This window comes from Tasmannia lanceolata, unplaced genomic scaffold (assembly GCF_043159265.1).
Source record: "Tasmannia lanceolata isolate RefF3 unplaced genomic scaffold, GAP_Taslan_0.1 ptg000005l, whole genome shotgun sequence".
NCBI classification, from domain to species: Eukaryota; Viridiplantae; Streptophyta; class Magnoliopsida; order Canellales; family Winteraceae; genus Tasmannia; species Tasmannia lanceolata.
This window is the reverse complement of record NW_027518682.1, coordinates 18,815,670-18,838,281: the sequence shown is the minus strand read 5'-3', so window position 1 is coordinate 18,838,281 and position 22,612 is coordinate 18,815,670. Positions and strand designations below refer to the sequence as shown.

Genomic DNA, 22,612 nt, shown 5'->3' with positions numbered 1-22,612 from the left:
AAAAATCTTGGTTCAAAATTCCAACACATCTCCTTCACCTGCAATCTTGAAGACAGATGAGTTTTCCATGAACGTCTCTAAACCATCCGCCACTAGTGTAATTTTTGAAAAGATTGTGATTTGCAAATAAAATCTACGTAGAATAAGCTCTAATTTCGTTGGTGAACGCTACTAGAACACCAATTCAGTAAAACATAAGATCATTTCTATCATAGCAAAGGATTTAGCAAATTAGTCCAATTTTGCAAGTAAAATATGAAGATCCTCACAGAGAACATTTGTAACAAGTCTAGTTCCAAAACACCTCACCTTCATAAACTTCACAACATCAGCCCATGGATCATAAATTAATTAACCAAGGATTTCCATATAGATGTCTTCTAAACACTCACCTGTTACATTAAAGTAGTCGCCACATATTTTGGCGCCAGAATGTGAAATTGCAACAATAAGCTGAGTTCTACATCCACCGATTGCAAAATGGCAATCCATTCTACACAGTCCATATTCCTGGCAGAAAATATCATTTTGCCATTTTTTAGCTTTCAAGCTAAACCTTTAGCTTAAAATTCAACCAGTCGATGATGTCTTTCGTGATGGCTTCTCGCTCGGGTTCAAAGAGTAGATCATGTAAGAATCCTTCATACAGTTTGATGGATTTGTCTGTAGATGATGCTTCTTCGTACAACTTTTGAGAAGCTTCAGAATCAGTTACAGTATCGGCAGTGCCATGAAGAACTAGAAATGGAATGGTTATTTTGCCGAGGTTTTGTTGCAAGTAGGATGATATACGTAAAATCTCAGAGCCAGTTCTGATTCTAATTGACCCAGTGTAGACAAGAGGATCAGAATACTTGGTGACTAGTGCCTCTGGGTCACGAGAAACGAGCGATCCCTGCTTATTTGCTGCACTGAATTGGTATCTTGGTAACAAAAAGGAAAAGATCGGTGCAAGTACCTGCGATCAAAGTGGAAAATTAAAAACAAAAAGTGTTTTAGAATCTGCCACTCCTAACCATTGATTCATCTTTGTTTTGATATAAATTTATAATAATGTTCGATAGGGGAGCTGTCCTTACTCCAAAGATTGGATGAGCTGGCTGAACTCGTATTGCAGGCGATGTCAAAACCATGCCTTCTATAAGGGCTTTGATTTTCTGGTCCAGTACTGCCTTCAAAAATACATGAAAAAAGCGAGAAAAACTCTGAATAAATGCTTAGGTTACAAGAAGGATCCTGATTTTAGTTGCAGGCTTATATAGAGTACTTCCCAAAGGCACATTCACCATAAAAAAATCTTACCTTCAGAATAATAGCTGCACCAGTTGAGTGTCCAAAGAAAAAACATGGGAACCCAGGATTTTCCGCTAATACCTTCTCAAGAAATGATTTCTGTAAATAAGATAACAAAACATAAGGAGAGAGGGTCCGCTTGTTATACACACATTTTTCTCATTTATACTATGTGAGACAACATACCGTATCACTGACAGCATCGTCGAGAGAATGAACATAAGCATGCAGCCCATCACTTCCGCCATGTCCTAGGGAGAAAAGTCATCTTATAAGATAAGGAACCAAAACAAAAGAAGCAAGCATAATTTGGCTATTAAAACTAGCAAATATAGGATACTAATATAAAATATTCAACGCATGTAATTCAATTAGACACAAAAAAAACAGCAGATTCAAATATATATTATTGCAGCAAATCAAGCTATATATTATTTATTATTTGTGTTCAATACCAGCAGAGAAAATTCTATCAGGTACTTGCAATGGAAAATAGAAAATTCAGATGATACTAAATCTTTTAATCCAGAAAAACTAGATCCAATATTCTCCAGGAAGTCAAATAAAATGGGACATAAGCCATCATTGAGTCCTAATCAACTTTTGAGCTTTTAAATATTGAAAAAAAATGACTTCAATTTGAAAAGCTTATAAGAGAAGAAATAACAAAAATATACAGGTCAAAAGAGAGATGCAATGAAGTAATGGTCATTTGAAGTTTTGACCCTCTGAATAACTTTCTTTCGATCTTGGTTATTTAAACCTTGGAAACTCGTTCTAAGTCAAACTTCAGTTCAAGATCTTCATTTTCAACTAGTAAGTTGCAAAACCTACTTTCCTTGATTAACTGAAGTGATGCTTATCAGGAAGTGGGAGAACTAATATGGAAGTTATTTATTTGATCCATGATGCTGATAACTCCAGTTAGACAGGTTCTGACTTCAGCTGCCAGAAATAGATATAAATACGATTTTGCAAAGACATTGTATAATCTGTGCAAGTTTTTTCTTTCCCACACTACATAGAGCAAATTTCCTTTCCATGTAAGAGGGTGAAGACCATCCATTCACACCTTTAAATGACTCAATTTTCTCTTCTATCTTGGATTATGTGATGTCCTTTCTGCTTTCCTTGCGTATCTCAACAGAATTAAGCAAAAAACAAACAAGACATCAATTTACACGATTAGATGACTCGACTTTTCTCTTCATATCTTGGATCACATGCCATGATTACATAGCAATACATGGAGGAAACCGAGGAAATTACACATGAAAAAGCAAACAAGACTAATGAATTTTTATGTTCGAAGCGATTAGTCATGTGTAAAGAGTTCCGACTAACATATTCAGGCAAGACAACAAAGACAACTGAGCAGCCCATCATAAGAAGATCAGGTTGTGGTGCTTAAAAGTTTCCGAAAACTTACCAATCCAATCCATGCCGTACACTTTATACCCATTAGCATTTAATTGCTTTGCAAAATTATCATATCTGCCACTGTAATACATAAAACAAATATCTTAATCAATACTTAATGTTGTACAAACTCATTTCACCAGGACGTTTAGAAACCTGAACAAGTGAATAATTTATCTACCTGTGCTCATTGAGGCCGTGTAAAAGAACCACAAGTCCCCTGCCCAATACAGACACTAACAACTTGTAAGTAACTATAACTGCCCAATGAGAAATATGACAAAGACAAAGTTGGCGAACAAGTGGAGAGGAAGATGATGAGGATTCAGTTCTCATCTACTTCGCTCCTCGCTTGTTTGATGATATAAACTATATTTCTTTGGTTTCATACCATAGTTAAGGAATATGTGTATATATATTAGATGGTGTGTGTGTGTGTGTGTGTGCATAGGTATATAGGTATACATAAAAGAAGTTAGTTCATCCACCAAATACAGTTGCATTGACATGAGGAGACCCATCAAAACAGTATAAGACAAATACAACTCAACAAAGATGACTAATGTGAACCTTCAAAGCCTAAATCTTTAGACCAGGATAATGCATTGTGCTTTAGCAGCACATGTGGGAGAAGGTATAAATTCTGGTACAGGAGCATTTAAGTTCCAGAAACCAGGTGTGCCGAGGAAGCATCGGTACACGCATATAAAGAAATTTGATAACTTAAATAATTGTGTTTATGAAATTTAGATCTCGATACATTAACTGAAATAAACTACCAATAGCAAGGAATTGATTGCGTCAAAGATGGGCTTGATAGAATCCTAATATCAGTAGTTGATAGTAGTGGCAAAGAGGAAATTTGGAAGCATGGACAGAAAAGGCACCTATGCGTTTGAAGATTCCTGCAACATATACAAATATTTTAGCAGAAAAAGAAGATTGAACACACTTCTGTCTGAATGAAAACATTATAATATACTCCAACCAATTAAATACAAGGGAAATTTTGCAAACATTTATACGATAAATGACATATCTGAGACTGTTCAGGCATTTCTGGTATAGATCATAGCAAAAGGTAAGCAGTTATGGCAAATGCCCCTCATTATGTTACCAAAGGACAGCAAGCGCATATCAGGGTATGATCTATACCAGAAATACCAGGAAATTCGTTCCCAAGTATGTGGCAGTAACTAGTAACATAGGTTGCTGCCACATACTCCAATCCGCTAAAGCATACGGTTTTTGCATAGAAAGCATATGGTTTAATCCCAGGATTTATTTGAGCAAATGAAAATCAGAAAAGAACTATTTCGGTATACATGAGCATTTCTCAATGCCAATAAACTATCATTATCTTATGAAATAAAAATGAGAAATGGCATGCTAGAATATACTGGAGTGGAAAAATGTTTGCTAAAGTATAAAAGATTAAAAAACGCCTTCTAGCTTAAGCTTTTAGAGTAAACCGGTAGTTTCACATGGTATCAAAGCCAAAGGTCCTGAGTTCAAACCTCCTTGATAGAAAATCCACATGCAATGGCCAAACCCAAAAGAGGGCCACATGCGCCACGTGTGGGCCAACCCTAGAAAGAGGGGCCACACGTGAGGGGGAGTGTTAAAGCATAAAAGGTTAAATAACGCCTTCTAGCTTAAGCTTTTGGAGAAACTGGTAGTTTCACAATGTTGACTGTCTCATTCCCACATATAGACACCAGAAAAGAAGATGGGAATTATGATTAGTTGTGAGAGCCTTGAACTGATGGCCAGAGGTGAAATTTCCTCTACTATTCATGACCAAAAATCCTGGTGCTTCTCAATGAAATCAATTACATCCCCTGTCTATATGATTTCATCTATAAATTTCTGAAAATTATCATCTTCAATAGGCATTCTTATTTCTTCCATTTGTCTTTTCGGAAACATTCAAAGCAAATTATGATTCATTAATAATGTGGAGTGCACATGAATTAACTACTTACATCAACTGAAAGATGTTGTCATGGATGGATTTGCCTAGAACTTTGATATGTCTAGAGCGTAATGAAAATCTTCTTGGTCTTTCTCAAAGAACTAAAGGAGGCTTTTGGCTTCAAGACTGTTATTGTTTCTATCTCGTGCCCCGCTAGTTCAATTCTTATCAATGGATCTATTTGTGTTATTTCTGATTCCCAGCTCCATTGTCTCATGTTCTCTACAGGTTAGCAAGTGAGGCATTGCTATTAAGAATACTCTAGTATTCTTATTAGTTTCTGGCCTGAGTAACATGATTTTGCTTCTTGAAGAAAATAACTGAACTCCATCAAAATGTACTCCATCAGTTTGTTAATACTGTATGGAAAAGAACAAGGAGGCCATGGTTACATAATGAGGCATTGTTGTCATTAGAGAACAGATTGTATCAGTAAACAAGCTTGCAAGTAGATGACCATTCTGAATACGCACTACCGAAGAAAATGATATCTGAATGGAGTTATACTTCTATCTGACAAGGCAAATAATCTTCTGGAAAAACTATTATATCTCAAGTACTGAAATGCTAATCTGCACAAAGAGTACAATGCCATGATATTTAGATTCAAACAATCTCCTACTATCTTTCTCAGCCATTCTCTAAGACGTAATCCAATGTTTCTATCCCTCATATTCCAATGAAAGCCTTGGTACAGTGCAGACAGACTCAACTCCAACTCCTAAACGGCTAAAAGTTTCCCCAGTCATTGATCAACCAGATTCAACTCCAGCTCCTAAAAGTTCCCTTCGTCATTGATCATCCAGCACTGCTCAATTGGGGAGGAGGAGAACCCTACTGCTTACAGTTCGAGGGAAAGAATAGGCCTTTGAAGGGATTGGAAAGGAAGGAATGGTCGAAGAGGATCCAACGAGGGATATCAATCTATAGTGTCAGATTGTTGTTCCCCTTTCACCCCATATTATTAAGGCCTGTCTAGCCCTCCCAATATTCTTTCAAAAGGATTTTGAAGGTCTTTATTCTTTGAAGTTTTCAACTGCCAAAGGGGAAAGATCAGTTCTGTCCGAAAACCTTAACGATGTGGTAGCAGACAAAGTAGAGGAAACACAATTCCTCTTACGAAGAATCAAACCGAGGAACTTATATAAGGCATAGACACAAATGATAAAAGTGTTCAGTAGTACATATCTTTTCTGGTTGTCGGGGATACATTGTGTAGTATGGATTTAATTTTAATCATCCAAGACTAGGAGATAACGATGGGGGAGATGATATTTTCACCCCCCGTGCATTACGTGCACACCCCCTTATAACCTGATTTGAAGTGAAAAGTGGGCAGCTTTATGTCAAATCACATTATAATGGGGGTGTGCAAGTACTGCAGTGGGGGGTGAAAATATCATCACCCTAATGATGGATGCTCTTCCCAGTAGCTAAGACATTGACTCGTTGTACTCATATTGTTGTATGTTATCATTTGGGTAGTAATTATCGCAGACGAATGTGAAGAAAATGTCTCATCCCACTGATCATCATGGCATGGTCCATGTGAAGCCACTATCATCATGATATTCATGCAACATCCTTCTCGTACATCCCATCCTGGAAATGAATTAAATGGCCCCAAACAAACATCTCATGCTTGTGTCAGAAAATAAGCTCTGTTTCGGTTAGCATTCTTCCAAAAGAATGTCAATGGTTACTCTTTGTCAAAAGTCCAACCTCTACACTTGGTAAATACAGATGATAACACCATTATGGTTGAAAATGAATTGTCAATAGTCGAACCTCTACACTTGGTAAATACAGATGATAACACCATTATGGTTGAAAATGAAATCATGATTTCATAGCTCAAGTCCTCTACTTCAACAAGTTCACATCAGGATTGAGGTCACCTTGTACTTTCTTGTTAGGTTTCCCCATGATATAGCCTCAACTCAATGAAATTATGTCCTATTTCTATTAGAGCAATAGGAAATATTCTCCGAGGATCTATTCTAAGATACAAAGGCCCATCAGGGACTTGTGCTTGAATCTATCTCACTCTTACTAGACCAAATATACACGGTGATGTTAATTTTGTTAGGTCGGCCACGAATAAGATAAGACATAGACCTCCATTAAGTTATATCCTGATTCTGTATATGCATGGATCCTAACATACATGGATCCACTATGTTTTGTCTTATTTCACCTTAACCCATGCTAGCCTTTCTTTTTAGTTGTTGATTAATGGCGATCAGAATGTCTTAAGCAGCATTGGACAAATTCCAGCAGAAGTGCTGCTAGTACAGCCAGTTAATTTGAAAGCAAAAGAGGATTGAAAGAAAGGAACCAAATGAAATTGAATCTTGATCATCTTTTCCATTCAATTACAAGACCTATTTGTCCTATAAGGTAACAATTGCTCAAATAACCTCAGGTTACTAAAGTTACTGCTGGATTTCATGTCAGGGGATAAATAGTTTATTAGAAGTTTGTGGATGCAAATCTATTGATAACTAATAGCTTTGGAGTTCAGACAACCATTTCATTCTGAAACAGATTATAGAAACACTGTGATACAGCACTGTCACTGCAAATAGAATTGAAGAAAAATAAACTTGTTGAAATTCCAGATAATAGCATTCATTGCTAATCAATAGACTTAAGAGATCGATGCCGAGCAAGCCTGCTATCAATATTTTGTCCCTGGTAGTCAATAATATCATCCACACAATCTTAATTTAATATTTTAAGACCAGACTATGGTCCCTGTCAGATAGGTTCAGAGCATTGGTTCACTAAATCTGTGTACCTATTGACAGGTGTATCAGGATATTATACTATTACCAGAATTAGTGAGGGCATCTCTGCAGCAAACATCTAACGACTGTCTTTCAAGTGGGTTTGGAACAATGATCCCTAAAGCTGTGTGCCAGAATATATTGTTGTCCTGTTAAGAGAATTAACAGAAAGGTATTTTCTGCACTATTAAATTAATGAGGGCATCTGGCATGTAGTCTCTTTCAACTTTCAAGTGGGTATTGAACATTGATTACCTATAGCTGTTTGTCTATTGGAAGGTGTGCCAGAATTTTGTTGTCATGTTAAGCAGAATATTGTTGTCTTGTTAACAGAATTAACAGAAGGATATTCTCTGCACTAATATGAGAATTCACAAGCAGGGTATTCCAGCAGTATATCGTTCTATTATGAGAATTCAAAGAAGGACACCTCTGCAATCTATTGTTCTATTATTGTATTATTACAAGACATAACAGAAGGGTATTTCTGCAATCATATGCTGTAAATACAAGATAATGACAGTGCAAGTAAATTCCAAGGAAGCCTCCTAATAAAATAGATGGTGGGTGAAGAAACAGCCAAAAAAAGAAGAGGATAAAGTTCCTTGGGTATGGTAATCCCTTGGGGGGGGGAGCTGTCTAATTTAAAACGAAAAGTGTCTACACAAAAAACCCATATCAATGCAGAAACAGATATCTAGAGAATATGCTTCCAAAAACCTACAACATTGGAAACACAACCCATTTATACTCTGTTTTAGCAACCTGGAAAAAAGCAATGGCGATTGATTCTAGACAAGACATGCTGGCGTTCTTCAATTTTTATTTTGAAGGTATTCTCAAATTTAACAAAATCAAACACAAAAAACCCATATCAATGCAGAAATAGATATATAGAGAATATGCTTCCAAAAACCTACAACATTGGAAACATAACCCATTTATCCTCTGTTTCAGCAACCTGGAAGAAAGCAATGGCGATTGATTCTAGACAAGATATGCTGGCGTTCTTCAATTTTTATTTTGAAGGTATTCTCAAATCTAACAAAATCAAACACAAAAAACCCATATCAATGCAGAAACAGATATATAGAGAATATGCTTCCAAAAACCTACAACATTGGAAATATAACCCATTTATCCTCTGTTTCAGCAACCTGGAAAAAAGCAATGGCGATTGATTCTAGAGAAGATATTCTGGCGTTCTTCAATTTTTATTTTGAAGGTATTCTCAAATTTAACAAAATCAAACACAAAAAACCCATATCAATGCAGAAGCAGATATATAGAGAATATGCTTCCAAAAACCTACAACATTGGAAACATAACCCATTTATCCTCTGTTTCAGCAACCTGGAAAAAAGCAATGGCGATTGATTCTAGACAAGATATGCTGGCGTTCTTCAATTTTTATTTTGAAGGTATTCTCAAATTTAAAAAAATCAAAAAAATTATTTTACAGAGAGGATCAAAACAATAACAACCAATAGAATCAAAGTTATTTTACTAAATTACTTATCTTCAATATCGAGAAATCAGAAAAATCAAAATCAAAATCAAAATCATACCCAATATTTTTCTTCTCAAATTTATACAAAACTAATAACTTAGTTTATAGACTCAATTAAAACGATAACAACCTTGACAATGAAAGTTATTTTACTAAATTACTTATTCTCAACATCCAGAAATCAGAAAAAAAAAAAAAAAAGCATTAAAAAAAGAAATAAGAAAATAATAATTTCCCACACCTAATTTTCCGATCAAACAAGAATGGTATTGACTCAACTAATTGAACAATGCTTACCTGACCTTAACGGAGACCGGGGTCCACGACTGCACAAAAAGCGTCTCTCCTCTCTCAGTGACAAAAACAGAGAATTCTCTAACAGAATTTCCATCTGTGTCCTGCTTCACCCTCCCTATCGCTAGGGCCCGCCTTACCGCCACATCCTGATCGACCGCCACCACAGCATTGCTCCTTAAAACCATTGCAGCCTGGACTCGCAACACCGGGCCCGCCTTCCGGTGGCTAATTTCTGGCTTCTCATCATTCAGCTTCTCCATCCTGCCCGAAATATATCGTTTTTGTCTCCGAAAGGGAAAGAGCAATAGGAGGAGAAACCCGTTCAGGAGAATGAAGAGGCTCTTCAAAGCTCGTAGAGAGAGAAGGGCGTTCACACGTCCGCTCGCTCCTGATGTTAGAATCAACGATGACGGCTCTTCTGAAATCTTGGCCGTCGATTCCATCCTCGTTTAGATTAGATTGCCTGAATTTGAGCTTTTCTTATTGAAATTCGTGGGAGAGTCGGGAGAGAAATGCCGATAAAAAGAAGATTAGAATTTCCAGAATTGGAAGGTTCTAGAGCTTTGTTGGGAAAAAATTGTCTGTAATTTTCAATAGAGGAGAGATATGGAGATCTGGAGAAAACCCTAGAATAAGGAAAAAGGAGGAAATGTTTATATTAGGAAAGTGAGGAAACTGCCAGGTGGCAATACCAGTTTGAGGTAGTTGGCAGATATGCGGCGACCAGGCGCTTGGCTTCGGAAATGGTCGTGGGGAACTTGTGTTGTGCCTCATTGGAGGTGTTTCTTTCCTTTTGGCGTGGTCTTTAAAAGTGAACGACACGTAAGCCATTGGAATTGTGACACGTGGAAGCGAGATTGATTTCAAATAGGCAGCTGATAAATTCGCACCTCTGTCGGATAATTTGCACCCCTTTAATTGCGAGATTGATATCATCGCCCTTTCCAAAATGTCCCGGAGGCTGACGCTTAGCGCGGAGCTGTTAGAGGTGGGGCCGCGGTTAACTTTTTGTGGGCCCGACATGTGTGGGTTTTAGTTCGATGGCCTAGGGCCCAACAATTGCCTAACATTATTAGGAAGGAGGGCGAATGTCACGTGATGTAATCGGGATTGTTGATATGATGGTCCATCACAGGGTGACCCAATGGGTCTTGCTGTTTGGAGATCTCATTCGCAAGATATTGGAGTGTAAAAATCATCGGCTTAAAGACTGATCAACGGTCTAGAATCGTCGACGAGGTTGAGAATAAGGGCAATATGGACATTGTTGTAGTACGCTTAGGAGAGTTTTGCATCGATATAAACAACACTTATGCTAAGATGGCAGTAGTTATGAAATAATGAAATGCTATGCACAAATGCACAAAAATAAATAAATCATGTCACTGTTATCATTAATTTGTTTATGGGGGGGGGGGGGGGGGGGACCTAATACTTTGTCTTTGGGTCACAGCTTTTTTTCTTTTGAGAAATTCTCTGGATCATACTCCGTGTGTGCTCATCAGGAGATAACTTACATAGTCTCGGTCCCATGCATGTCCCATCTATAAAATTACAACATACACACACAAAAAAAGAAAAAAGAAAATCTAGGGTTTAGCTTTTGTGGCAATCCTTGATGACCCACCCTTTATTGAACAAGGTCCTATATATGATCATCCAACTACAGTGGAAACAGCTACAATGGGTTCGATTCAGGGTGTGTTTGGATTTCTGGAATCAGTATCATATTCCGATTCCAGCATATTGGTTCGAAAAAATGAATGGAATGAAGGGGTGGAAATGACTCCGAGGTGGATTTAAATGGAGAGAAAATGCTGGAATCTGTTTCCCACTCCATGGTTGCGATTCTGATTTCGTCCCAATCGGAATGAAATTTTTATTGAAAAATTTTGAATTAAATTTTTTAGGAAAAAATTTCAACCAAAAAGACAAAGAAGAAAACAAAGTTCGTAAAATAACATTAGAATGGCTATTAAATCTAACCCACAGATTGTGAAAGATTTTGTATAAAAAATCATTAAATAATAAAAAGAATGATAAAAATTTAAAACTACATGAATACATCTTTTCTATGTAAATTTGTGAAATTTGAAAAAGGACAGAAGAAAACAATGTTAGTAAAATAACATTACATCATAAAAACAATTGTTATAAAAAAAATCACAGTAATTGCACCAAGCCCTAAGCTAATTAGTTCTAATTGGACTCCAAACTTCTTATGCCCATGGGAGTGTAAGACAATTCAAAATAACAGATCAAAGGTCATTAATCTTGGGCAAGTAAATAAATTGATAAAGAACTTGATAATAATAAAACAACTGCTGAGTAAAATGGAGTAAAAAGGAATAAATCTCCATATGCAGGAAGATGTAGGGCAATACAAATGAACGATGAAAATGGTATTCATACCAAATGAAAAGAAATGAAAAGGGGCAGAGAGTTAGCTTCTCTCTTTATTGCTTCACACAGTAAAGAGAGAGAGGGGAGAGGGGTAAGCTTTTCTTCTATATGCTGCTTCACACAGCCCAGAGCATGATCAGAGAAAGAGGAAAAAAAAATCATAAATCCTAGGTTTTCTTTAATAACAGGGGAGCGAAACATAAAAAAAGGAACATGCACGATTTAATTTTGGAGAAGATAACGATGAAAAGAAGAAGAAAATAGATGCATGTTGTTGAGAAGTTTTTGGAGAAGATAATGATGAAAGGAAGGAAGAAAATAGATGTTGTTGAGAAGTTTTTGGAGAAGATTAAAACCAAAGAAGGGAAGAAAATAGATGTTGTTGGGAAGACAAACGATTTGCCACTTCAAAAGTTCAAATGGATCAGGTGAAGACGTAATTAGCACCACTTATAACGATTTGCCCGTAAACATCCAACCTCTTTATTATAGTATATAGATGTCCTAGTGTGTGGGACCCTAGAATTGATGTTCACCGTAAATCTCAACCGTACTTTTCCCTCAAAATATCAACAAAGCAAAAACAATTCTGTTTTGGAGTCCGCAATCAGTGGTACGAACGCGTAGAGAATATAATATTACGGTTTACTAACACCTGACTAAATAAACGGCGATGTTTTATTCGCACCCGTTTAGGATAATTCACACTTCCTTTAACGTGAAAAAGCGTTAAAGTCGGCGCACAATTCAAGTTACAAGAGGTGCGTATTATCCAACAGGGGATGCGAATTTATAATCTACATAAATAAAACAATAGCAAATAACAGACGCTAGCAATTCCCTTGTTCGATATTTGGGTTTAAGAGAAAAGCTACATGTCATCTTCTTTCAAATAGCTTTTGAGTTTTGAGAGTCAGAGAGAGAGAGAGAGAGAGAGAGAGAGAGAGAGGGTTTTGGAGATTTTATTGTGTTGAAATGTCGAGTTTGATCGTTTCTCCCGGGCTTACTTCGCCTCGCCAAGATGCCACCGAACTTTACCGTGCTTTCAAAGGTACAATTCTTTCACTTTCCCCCTTTTCTTGAATTCTATCTTCTTTTCTCTCTCTTTCTCACACACACATAAACACAAATCCTCTGTCTTTTTATGCCCTTTTTGAGTTCTTTTGTTCTTGCTTGAATTCGTTAGTTTTTATCTGTTTTTAATATTTTTATCCCTAGAAATTCATACGGTTATATGGGTTGCGGTTGGAATTTCTAGGGTTTCTTTGCGTATTTCATTTTGGGTTTCTCATATTTTTATATGTTGGGCTTTTTTTAGCTCTGGAGAGGAGCTCTGTTTCTTCAAATTTGAGATGGTTTGTGTTTTTCTCCAATTGCAATTAGTACAGATGAGGAGAGAAGAGGAAAGTTGGTAATGGTGGTGAGACCTAACCTCAGGAAAATTAGTGTCTGATTATTTGCACCACTAAATTTTTTAATATTATAATTTATATCTGATCTATATGTTATAATCTATTGTGCATGCAATCATGCAATTTCTTAATTGCATTGGGTTAAATAATGACTATGGGTAATGTCTGTTGACCACTAATTGATCTCAGAGTTTCAAAACTCCTCCGTGTGTCATCGTGGACTCCCTCGAGTCTACTCCCTTTTACCTTGGCCGTGTTCTGGTCCAAATACACTTTTTGCCCTACAAAATCAATCAAAACTCCTTTGACGCTCCCGAGTTATGACCGCATCAACCGAGTACTCAGCCACGTCAACGAAGTACTCGACGAGTCCACTAGGATTTGCTTTGGCCGCGTTCAGACCCGCATCCGCATTTTGAAACACTGGTTGATCTATTTAATAAAATGGAAATGGGGAAGGAAAAGAGGACTTGTAGCATCACTCAAGTGTGTTCAAAATATTTGATACCAACATGTTGCAATTAGATCAGACAATAGGATATATCTTTCACGTGCTGGGGAAGGGGGTTATCCATTGCACCAATGGTTATGTGGCTTCACACATCTCAATACAAGCATCCATGCCACTATCATCTTCCGAACGAAGAATAGTGGAGAGCAAAAGAAGAGTTAAAGCCATGGAACGAGAATTGTCAAGTTAACAAACTTTTCCATATACATATAAGTGATACCAATCATGAACCATTGGATCTAGTTTGCGTCAAGCAAGAAATTAAACAAGTGAATTAACTTTAACTATAATATTCATTGCAAATATTTTTTTTTTCTTTGTCAATTGGCTTGAGCTTGTAGCTCAATTGGAAGGTGCTTAATGCCTCAGCCATGAGGTCTCAATCCAAGCTTACCTATCAAAATAAAATAAAATAAAAATAAAAAATAAAACAGCTTAGCACTGACAGGAAGAAACATCTTTTCTATTTATCATATGAAAAATTCAAATCATCTCCCAATCCATCTTCAGTATTCATGCGTTAATCTTCTTCTCTAGTAAGTTTTTTGAACATTTTGTACAATATTCATCCCTACTTTCAAGTACATTTTCTTTCGCAAATGTTGAATTTCGGGTCGCTGACAACTTGCATTCTTGGGACTATGGACGAAAGACCTATTTAACTCAGTCCCAACTTCATTTGAGTTTTAAGGTCTTCTACTTGTGCTAAGAACTCCAAGATAGGATTGAATCAAGCAACAATTAGTTGAGATCCCCCCCCCCCCCCCCCCCCCCCCCCCCCCCAAGATAGGTTCTATATTGGTAGCAAACTACTGGTGTTTCTTCCTTTTTTTCTTGGTGAGTGGATGTTTGCTCGGAAATGCATTTTGAGTGATTGATTAGACCTTGACATTGGCCCAACCACACCAATTATCCTTCCCAACTAATCCTAACGCAATCGGCCGAGAAACTCATCTCCACTATTCCTGAACAACTTGGAGCCGGGGATGTGACCCATTACACAACCTCATAAGAAGGATCTCATTGTTATGGATGTTATTTCAAAGTTAAGGATAAAGCTTAAATAATGATGGCTAGTTTCGAAGTTACATGCAGACCTTGGCCAAACATGAATTCAGTTTCCAGCTGATCCCTTTGTTAAGCCGTTAATATGTACCTATCCACCCGGTGCTATAGACATACACTATTTGATCCTCCAATGCCTACTACCTGTGGCAGACTTTATCATAGGTATTAGGTAGTAGACGCATACTACAGTTTCATCATCCGAGGAAAAAAAAAGGAATCGGTCACTTCTGAGTAGCCTGATCTTTATTTCAACAGATCGTCTGCGTCATTACCGTAGAAGAGATGGTCCACTTTTAGCTGTTCAAGCGATTCTGCCTGTTCCGCCCTAACATCCATCCCTATCAATGTTTCATTTACAAACCCTCTTGATGTGATATTTGACAATGAAGGAATAGCCTGAATACTCTAATTGTAGCTTTTGAATTTGAAAGACCACCTATGAAATATGTTCTCATCTTAGTGATGGGTCAATGTAAAATTGTTAATTGACACTTTTCTCTATTTTTCACCGGGTAAGTTGTGAATTTCAAACTAAGAACTGCCAAAAGGAGCACAAGCCACTCAAGAAAGTTATGGTTCATCAAACTTCTATCACCTTGATTTGGGTATGAAATTGATTATCTTAACATGATCTCCTGACCGTGTACATCCAGGCTTTTAGATGTCCATTTGCCAATTTTAACACTAACTACATTGACTAGGAAGGTATGTTATTTTATTATTTGTATAGCTAAATACAATATGTATTAGCAGCTTAGTCACAAATATTTGTCTCAGGAATTTCTCGCAAGGGTATATCTCTGGATATTTTATTTTTTGTTATTTTTGGGTGTACATTGGAAAAAATTGAAAATAATAAAATATTTAAGATATATGAAAATAATTAATTGAAGAACATAATTATGACAACAAATAATATCCTGAATTTATTGCAATATTTTTGTGATAGTTTTGCAATAAAAAATAAAATATGAAGATACCAACTCCCAAGTCCCAAAGTACAAGCTTTCCAAAAATGTTTATACTAATTGCACTGTGATGATTTCTGTTCAGGATTAGGCTGCGACACTGCAGCGGTTGTCAAAATTCTTGCCCATCGTGATGTAACACAGCGTGCTCTCATCCAACAAGAATACAGAACCATGTATTCTGATGAGCTCACCAAACGTCTGTCTTCAGAGCTTAGCGGAAACCTCAAGGTATCGATATATTCTTCAATCACTCACAGAACCTAAAAAGGCTGATTTTTTATTTTATGTTTTTACTTTGCAAGCATCTAATTTACCTGTTCTGTCTTAGAAAGCAGTGCTACTGTGGCTGCATGACCCAGCAGGACGTGATGCAACCATAGTGAGGGAGGCATTAAGCGGGAATGTTATTGATCTGGAAGCTGCTACTGAAGTTATATGTTCGCGGACCCCATCCCAGATACAAGTATTTAAACAAGCTTACTATGCAAAATTTGGTGTCCACCTCGAGCATGACATCAATTATCAAGCTTTCGGTGATCACCAAAAGGTTCTCTCTCTCTCTCTGTGTGCGCGCGCGCGTGTTATCTGATGCTCTTTGGTAAAATACACTAGCCTTAAAACTCCCAATTTTCAAATATTCTTATTTTGGGAAGCATTTCATACTTACCTTTTCTCTGAAAATATCTACATCAGGCACATCCCCATATTCCTGAATATTAGGTAACAGTAAGTTAATTGCCCTTTCCTTCACCAAAGGGAAACCATGCCAGTTATATTTCGATTTCTGATGAAGTCTTGTGTTGATTCTTCAAAGAAGTTGATCTAACGCAATGGATACATTGATGAACATTAGGTATCTAATGATGATGAACTATTAAGAACATAGGAAGCACACAAGATTTATTTTGGTAAGATTGGGTTCTTTAAGAAAGCGAAAGTAGAAACAGGACCACCTCCCATACAACTACCAAGAATATCATCAACCCACATTGGCTATGGATGAACTTGAATTTTACTCGTTGGAAACTTCGAACTCCTACAATATCAGGAAAGTATTTGTAGGAAGATCCTATTGGGAACATGAACTGTGCCATGCCCACTCTCTTCAAGCTAGTGACTTTAACATTATAAATGTGTCCAATATGTCCCTTTCAAATGTAGATGGCATAGTCTTGCTTTATTAATATTTACTCCTTCCATAATCCTTCTCTTCATTTTAAAAATATTACCTGCCATCTTTTTTCATTTAATTGAAATACAAAAATGTGCTTATAGATTCCCGAATTCATTTTGATGAATTTATTCCTGTCATTCAGTTGCTTGTCGCATATGTAAGCACAACACGTTATGAAGGCCCAGAGATTGATCCAATGATGGTAGAGAAGGATGCCAAGGATCTCTTTAAAGCTGGGGAGAAAAGGTTGGGAACAGATGAGAAGACCTTCGTTCACATTTTCGGCCAACGAAGCAGCGCACATTTAGCTGCTGTTTCTATTACTTATCATCATATGTACGGGAACTCACTCAAAAAGGTAATTCCTTAATTAAGGGTTTAAATCTTTAATACGGAAACAAATGGAGAAAGGGTTGTTTTCCTCTTTAGCTTTGATGTCATGTAAGTTTTCAAAATTTATTTACGAGAGTTAAGAGACAGAGATGAATGCTAAGAAGGCAAGGTAATTACAGGTTTCCCCTTAAGTGACAAACCAGGAATGGCCAACACGTAGGCCCTGTTTGGATTGCAAGAAAAATGTTTCCAAAGAATTGTTTTACTGGGAATTGTTTTTTATTCCACAATTTGGACGGAATTGATATGGTTATGGCTTATTTAGATGAGTATCATTACAAATTCAAAGTCCTTGTAAATAAATCTTGAACTGTGGTGATTCGTATTACTTGTTTTCGTGTGTAATCAAGCAATGGAAGAGCGAGAAATTCTGCCAAAAATTTTCTTATCCAAACTTTTCCGAAAAATTCTTGCAATCCAAATAGGCCCGTAGGGAAAACATGGAACAATTCAATAATACAAAACAAGATACCCTCAAACATCGCAATACCCATGAATGTAATAAATTTAATAGCATAAATTATTAACAAGGGTTTCCCTGTTTATGTTTTTATAGTCCCACAGGTCTATTTTTTTTCTTTGGCGCATTTTTCTTTGTTCCTTCCATGTTGGGCAAATGGCATCTTGTGTTGTATTTTCATGTGAGTATTTCTTAAACAAATTTGATGTGTTACAGGCAGTAAAGAGTGAAACATCTGGACATTTCGAGTATGCACTTCTCACAATTGTAAGGTGTGCTGAGAATCCTGCCAAGTATTTTGCAAAGGTATTGTGGTACATTTTTTTAGTTTTTTTTTCTGTCTTACATTTCATGGAAAAGATATATTTCTCTTGAATTTTTGTATGCGTTGTTGCATAAGAAGGGTAATTGACTTTTATCTTGAATTTTTCGTCAGTGTGAATTCTCTAATCCTTACAAAATATCTCCTGCTACAATAATGATGGATGTTGAGTTCCCACCACCCTGATAATGAAGGTTAGAGAACTACAATTTATTAATTTAACTATTATAATTTATAAGTAGGAAAACTTGTAACATAATACTGAAAAAGGAAACATGTTTTTAGCTGTTGGATTTTAACAGCTGATATCTAATCTGGCCATAATTGGCGAACATGGATAAGGGGCTGATATATAAGATCAATCCCCTTCTCTCAGCTAGAGAATAATTGAGAAAATACATTAAAAGAGCCCCAATAAGGAGGAGAAATCCTTCTTCACCCCATTTTATACCTGTTTATTGGAAGTAGAATGGAAGCCCTGCCTCACCTCAATCCCATTTTTGCACCCGTCTCTTCTTTTGCTTTGTTAGTTTCAGCGTCTTCTTCCCGGATTTCTACTTCTCTGTCATCTTTCAAAACTGGATTTGACCTAGAGGGAACAATGTAAAATGATGATCATGTTGTCAAAAAGTCGTTGCTGAAGTTATAGACCGAGCCCTGGGGGTTACTTTGTGAGTTGGTCTTGTCTAATGTACCGCATTGATTCAATTATTATCAGAACCAAATTTTCTATTCGGTGCATAACATATATAAATCTTTGTAATGAAAATCAAGACAAGCTTGATGAATAAGCCATAATATTTTCCCAAGTCCATTTGGGAAAAAGTTACCTTGGGAAAAAGTTACCTTGATGCTTTGGTCCTAGGTCGTTATGTAACTACAAGAAGCCCCCATCTCTAAAAAGAGAACGACTTGGAACATTTTTTGGAAGGATGAATGAATGAATCTTTTGAAAGTTATTTTCTGCAATAACTTGCAGTTGGAGGTGTGAAGCCTTTTCAAGTGTGATTTGTCTCTAGAGTGTGAAGCTTTAGAACATACTAGAGTGATTCTAATATATTTATCTCTTGTGATTCTTTGATATTGGTATTCGTTTTCTGCAATTTTCCTTATATTTGCTGTGATATCTATTGATTAGCCGTACTTTATTTTTCTATTCTTGATTTAAAACTGTAACTCCTAAATCAACCTAAAAACCTCATAATAATTCCTTCCTTTTGTTCATTAATTATCCCCCAACCCATCCTACATTAGTTTGGGACCATTGGGGATTATCAATAATTCTTTTACGTTATTATGAAGTCGATTGTGAGTGAAACCCATCTCCTCGCTGCTCAACATTATAAATTCTTTTCCTGCATACATCTAACAGTCAACCATGGCAAAGTAAAAACAAGCCACAGTGGCAGTAGCGACTATGAGCTTTGAATGTAAGGTCTCTATTTTTGCCACTCAATAAAGCTGTGGAGGTACATCGTCACGTGTTTATGAAAAGATCTTGAACAAGGTGTCTGAGTTGTCATACAGTCCAACTAGTAACTTCCAACTAATATGAGTTCGAAATCTTCTTAACTTTTTGGAATCAAGGATGCCATATTGATCTAACAAGAGTTTTGAAAATCATTGCGTAAATTTGTCTGATTCCGATTTCGGTCATTGGTTTGTCATTCAGGAATACTGGTTTTGATGCACAGAAGTTTGTAAATTCCTGTTTGCAGTTATTACATTTTGGTGAAAGTAGAATATTTACTTATTTTCAATTAGCAGCAGGTCAACTTTGCTTTTGTCCTTTGTTTTTCACTCTCTGCCATGGGTTTAACTAAGTGATTCAAACATTAAGACTGAAAATATTAGAATTCTGAACCAAACTCCTTTAGATTGTGGCATGTTTACTTGAAGTAGCTTATTTTGCTGATTACTATAATAGCTTACGTGTTCAACACATTTTTGTACAACCCATGAAAAGATACTCCACAATCCAAACTGCAATTATCAATTTCCCATATAAAGCAAGAACTCCATCTTGTTAAACTTTTCAGGTGTTACACAAGGCAATGAAAGGCTTGGGAACTGATGATACAGCACTTGTAAGGATAGTGGTGTCAAGGACTGAGATTGATATGCAATATATAAAGACAGAATACCAGAAGAAATACAGGAAGGCATTGGGAGATGCAATTCACTCAGAGACGTCTGGCCATTACCGAACCTTTCTTCTTTCCCTTGTGGGTCCCAAACATTAGCTAGACATGGATCTCATAAGTACTGTAATATTGAGTGTGTTGGTCTTGCTTCAAACTTTTCTTTGAATCATGTTACTATCTGTAAATAAAATCCATGATGGTACTTTGGTGAATGTAACATCAGTATATGAGTGAACTTGTGGTTTGTTGGGAAGGATAATTGGTGTATTCATGTAGAGGGTCATAGTACTGTTCGTTTTAGATTTTGAGTCCAAAACTGACTATTGGACATAAAAATTAACAAACACAAGCTACCATGTGTTTGTTCATTACGAAGCTACCAAGTTGGCCAGGTCCAGTACCCAATTCCTTTTTTTTTAAGTTAACATGTTGTACAGGGAGATTATATGATTATGGTTTATGTAGATGAGTATTTTTATAAATTGAATGTCTCTCTGTAAATAAAAACTGCAATTGTTCAAATATTTTTTCATGTGCAATCCAAACAGCGCCTAATTAAAAAGTAATTCTCTATGATTTTTGCAAAACTTTTGGTGTGTGTTTAGCTATGCTGAACTATTTTCCTGAAGAATGTTTTCCTTGAAAATAAATTTTTTTTTTAACTTTTTTCCTGAAGAATGTTTTCCTTGAAAATAAAAAATTTAGGCCATTGGCAATCCATAATTTAACAGAAATTATTCAACAAGAAACCTTGAAAAAAATGGTGTATTATATAGGTTCGTTTGGATATAGGTTAGGAAATTTACTGGAAAATTTTCCCTAGAAATTTTTTCTTTTCCATACCTGGAAATTTCCTTTTATTTTCTAGGAATTTTTTATATAAAATGGCAGTTTTAAAACGACACTACAAATTTTAAGTGTGCTAATGTTAGAATATGTGTGATCTCACCGTTGGATTGAGTTCAGATTCACCGTTGGATCATCTTGGTGGAAGATTAAGCAAGTTGGTTAGATGGAGCAACCTAGGATCTTTAGAGGGTTATGATCAACCTATGGAAGTGGATCCCTATACAGATCAGAGGGTTAGGATCAACGTATGGAAATGATTTTTGAAGCAATACCTATTTAGGCTGTGGCCCATCTAATGGACGGTTTGGATCATCCTATGATGCGAGCCATACCGTTCTTTTAAATTTTAATAAAGTGAGGAGTGCCATCATCAAAATGCAGCAGTGCAGATAACATTTCCCCTAAAATTGTAATGTTGTTACTTTTTGCACAAAAAGACAAGGAAGATGGAGAGATCTGAGGCAAAAGCAAAGAGATATAAGGTGTGGTCTTTAAAGAGGGGACAACGACTGAGGCCTTCTATGGAATGGTGAAAAACAAGAGGCTGAGGCGCCTTTAGGCATCTCTCTTGCCCTCTTTTCATTCTTTTATATCTTACATAGCTGTTCATTGAGTTAAAAAAGGTCCAGTCACTTTGTGTTTTTAGTGGATGTCTCCTTCAAGTGCGTGTCTTGCCCCCACCAAGTCAATCAAAATTCCTTTCAGTCATGCATGCCAGTTAATGAAAAATTGGCTGCATCATCTAAACGTAATGTTGAGTCCAATAATTGGTTTTCGACACACAATCGGTTGTTATAATCTTCAACAACATGGCCTTAATAAGTTGAAGCATAAATGATTAAGTGATACTTTCACCCCCTTTTCATCCTTTGGCCACACCCGAAGAAGTTTAAGCATAAATGATTAAATAACGCCAACTCTAACAGCTTAAGATTCTGAAGTAATTGGTTGTTTCACGTGGTATGAGAACAATTACCCTATCGCAGGTCTTAGGTTTAAAATCCTACAACTCCTTAATATTAAAAATTCACATGTAAGGCCAGCTCAAAAGAGGGGCCACATGTGAGCGGGAGTGTTGAAGTATAAATGATTAAATAAAACCAATTATAACAGCTTAAGCCTTTGGAGTAATTGGCTGGTTCACATAATATCATAATGAGGATTCATATAAGGAGATGCATGCCAAAATGCCATGTAAGATCACTCTTATTGGCTACTCATCTTTATCCCTTTTGACATTACATGTGTTATTTTTTTTTTTGATGGGTGTTATTTTTTATTGGCTATTTGTGCGTGGCCCTCTTCAGGTAAGCAATCATTGATCTTGTAAGTGAACTACATGGGCCTTAGTCCCATGTTAAACAGACATCCCAGCCAAATAAAGGAGTCTTAAATGAGTCTTGATGGATCAAACCGTTAAGAACATTCAGTCGTGGGATGTAGAGTTGCCCTCGCCAGTCAGATCAACCTACTCTAACACATCCACATTTCACATGTTAGGCCTAGAAAGAAGAATTTTTGTCTTTTTAAATGGTGAATGTACATGAATAAGGACGGCCACGACCGAGATAGTCAAGGAGCCAAAGTTGAGAGAAGAAAGAACAGAGAAGATACAAGGCACA

The 22,612-nt window shown here is 36.6% G+C and overlaps 2 protein-coding genes across 6 annotated transcripts; one reads left to right on the top strand and one right to left on the bottom strand.

Moving 5' to 3' along the window:
- Positions 1–222: 222 nt before the first annotated feature.
- On the bottom strand, positions 223–10,066 carry LOC143877834 (uncharacterized). 3 transcript variants are annotated; one of them, XM_077380093.1, is made up of 8 exons: positions 9,284–10,066; positions 3,492–3,617; positions 2,894–2,932; positions 2,723–2,793; positions 1,480–1,544; positions 1,303–1,392; positions 1,080–1,172; positions 223–958 (listed from the first exon to the last, which is right to left on the bottom strand). In XM_077380093.1, the coding sequence occupies exons 1-8, from the start codon at positions 9,724–9,726 to the stop codon at positions 551–553; spliced, it is 1,335 nt and encodes a 444-aa protein (XP_077236208.1). In that variant the 5' UTR covers positions 9,727–10,066; the 3' UTR covers positions 223–550. The 3 variants fall into 3 exon arrangements, with proteins under 3 accessions (XP_077236208.1, XP_077236209.1, XP_077236210.1); XM_077380094.1 differs by having other exon boundaries at positions 3,600–3,617; positions 9,284–10,065; XM_077380095.1 differs by lacking the exon at positions 3,492–3,617 and having other exon boundaries at positions 9,284–10,064.
- Positions 10,067–12,616: 2,550 nt separating this feature from the next.
- On the top strand, positions 12,617–20,623 carry LOC143877833 (annexin D5-like). 3 transcript variants are annotated; one of them, XM_077380091.1, is made up of 7 exons: positions 12,617–12,737; positions 15,731–15,876; positions 15,977–16,195; positions 16,965–17,180; positions 17,892–17,981; positions 18,112–18,191; positions 20,037–20,106. In XM_077380091.1, the coding sequence occupies exons 1-6, from the start codon at positions 12,662–12,664 to the stop codon at positions 18,181–18,183; spliced, it is 819 nt and encodes a 272-aa protein (XP_077236206.1). In that variant the 5' UTR covers positions 12,617–12,661; the 3' UTR covers positions 18,184–18,191; positions 20,037–20,106. The 3 variants fall into 3 exon arrangements, with proteins under 3 accessions (XP_077236206.1, XP_077236205.1, XP_077236207.1); XM_077380090.1 differs by lacking the exon at positions 18,112–18,191 and having other exon boundaries at positions 20,037–20,623; XM_077380092.1 differs by lacking the exons at positions 12,617–12,737; positions 18,112–18,191 and adding an exon at positions 13,005–13,106 and having other exon boundaries at positions 20,037–20,623.
- Positions 20,624–22,612: the final 1,989 nt, after the last annotated feature.

Coding starts and splice junctions, on each gene's coding strand:
- LOC143877833 (XM_077380090.1), top strand. CDS start 12,662: ATGTCGAGTTTGATCGTTTCTCCCGGGCTTACTTCGCCTCGCCAAGAT. Junction 15,877..15,976: donor AGCTTAGCGGAAACCTCAAG/GTATCGATATAT, acceptor GTTCTGTCTTAG/AAAGCAGTGCTACTGTGGCT. Junction 17,181..17,891: donor ACGGGAACTCACTCAAAAAG/GTAATTCCTTAA, acceptor GATGTGTTACAG/GCAGTAAAGAGTGAAACATC.
- LOC143877834 (XM_077380093.1), bottom strand. CDS start 9,726: ATGGAATCGACGGCCAAGATTTCAGAAGAGCCGTCATCGTTGATTCTA. Junction 2,933..3,491: donor CAATCAATTCCTTGCTATTG/GTAGTTTATTTC, acceptor TGTATTGGGCAG/GGGACTTGTGGTTCTTTTAC. Junction 1,173..1,302: donor GTGCAGCTATTATTCTGAAG/GTAAGATTTTTT, acceptor GTATTTTTGAAG/GCAGTACTGGACCAGAAAAT.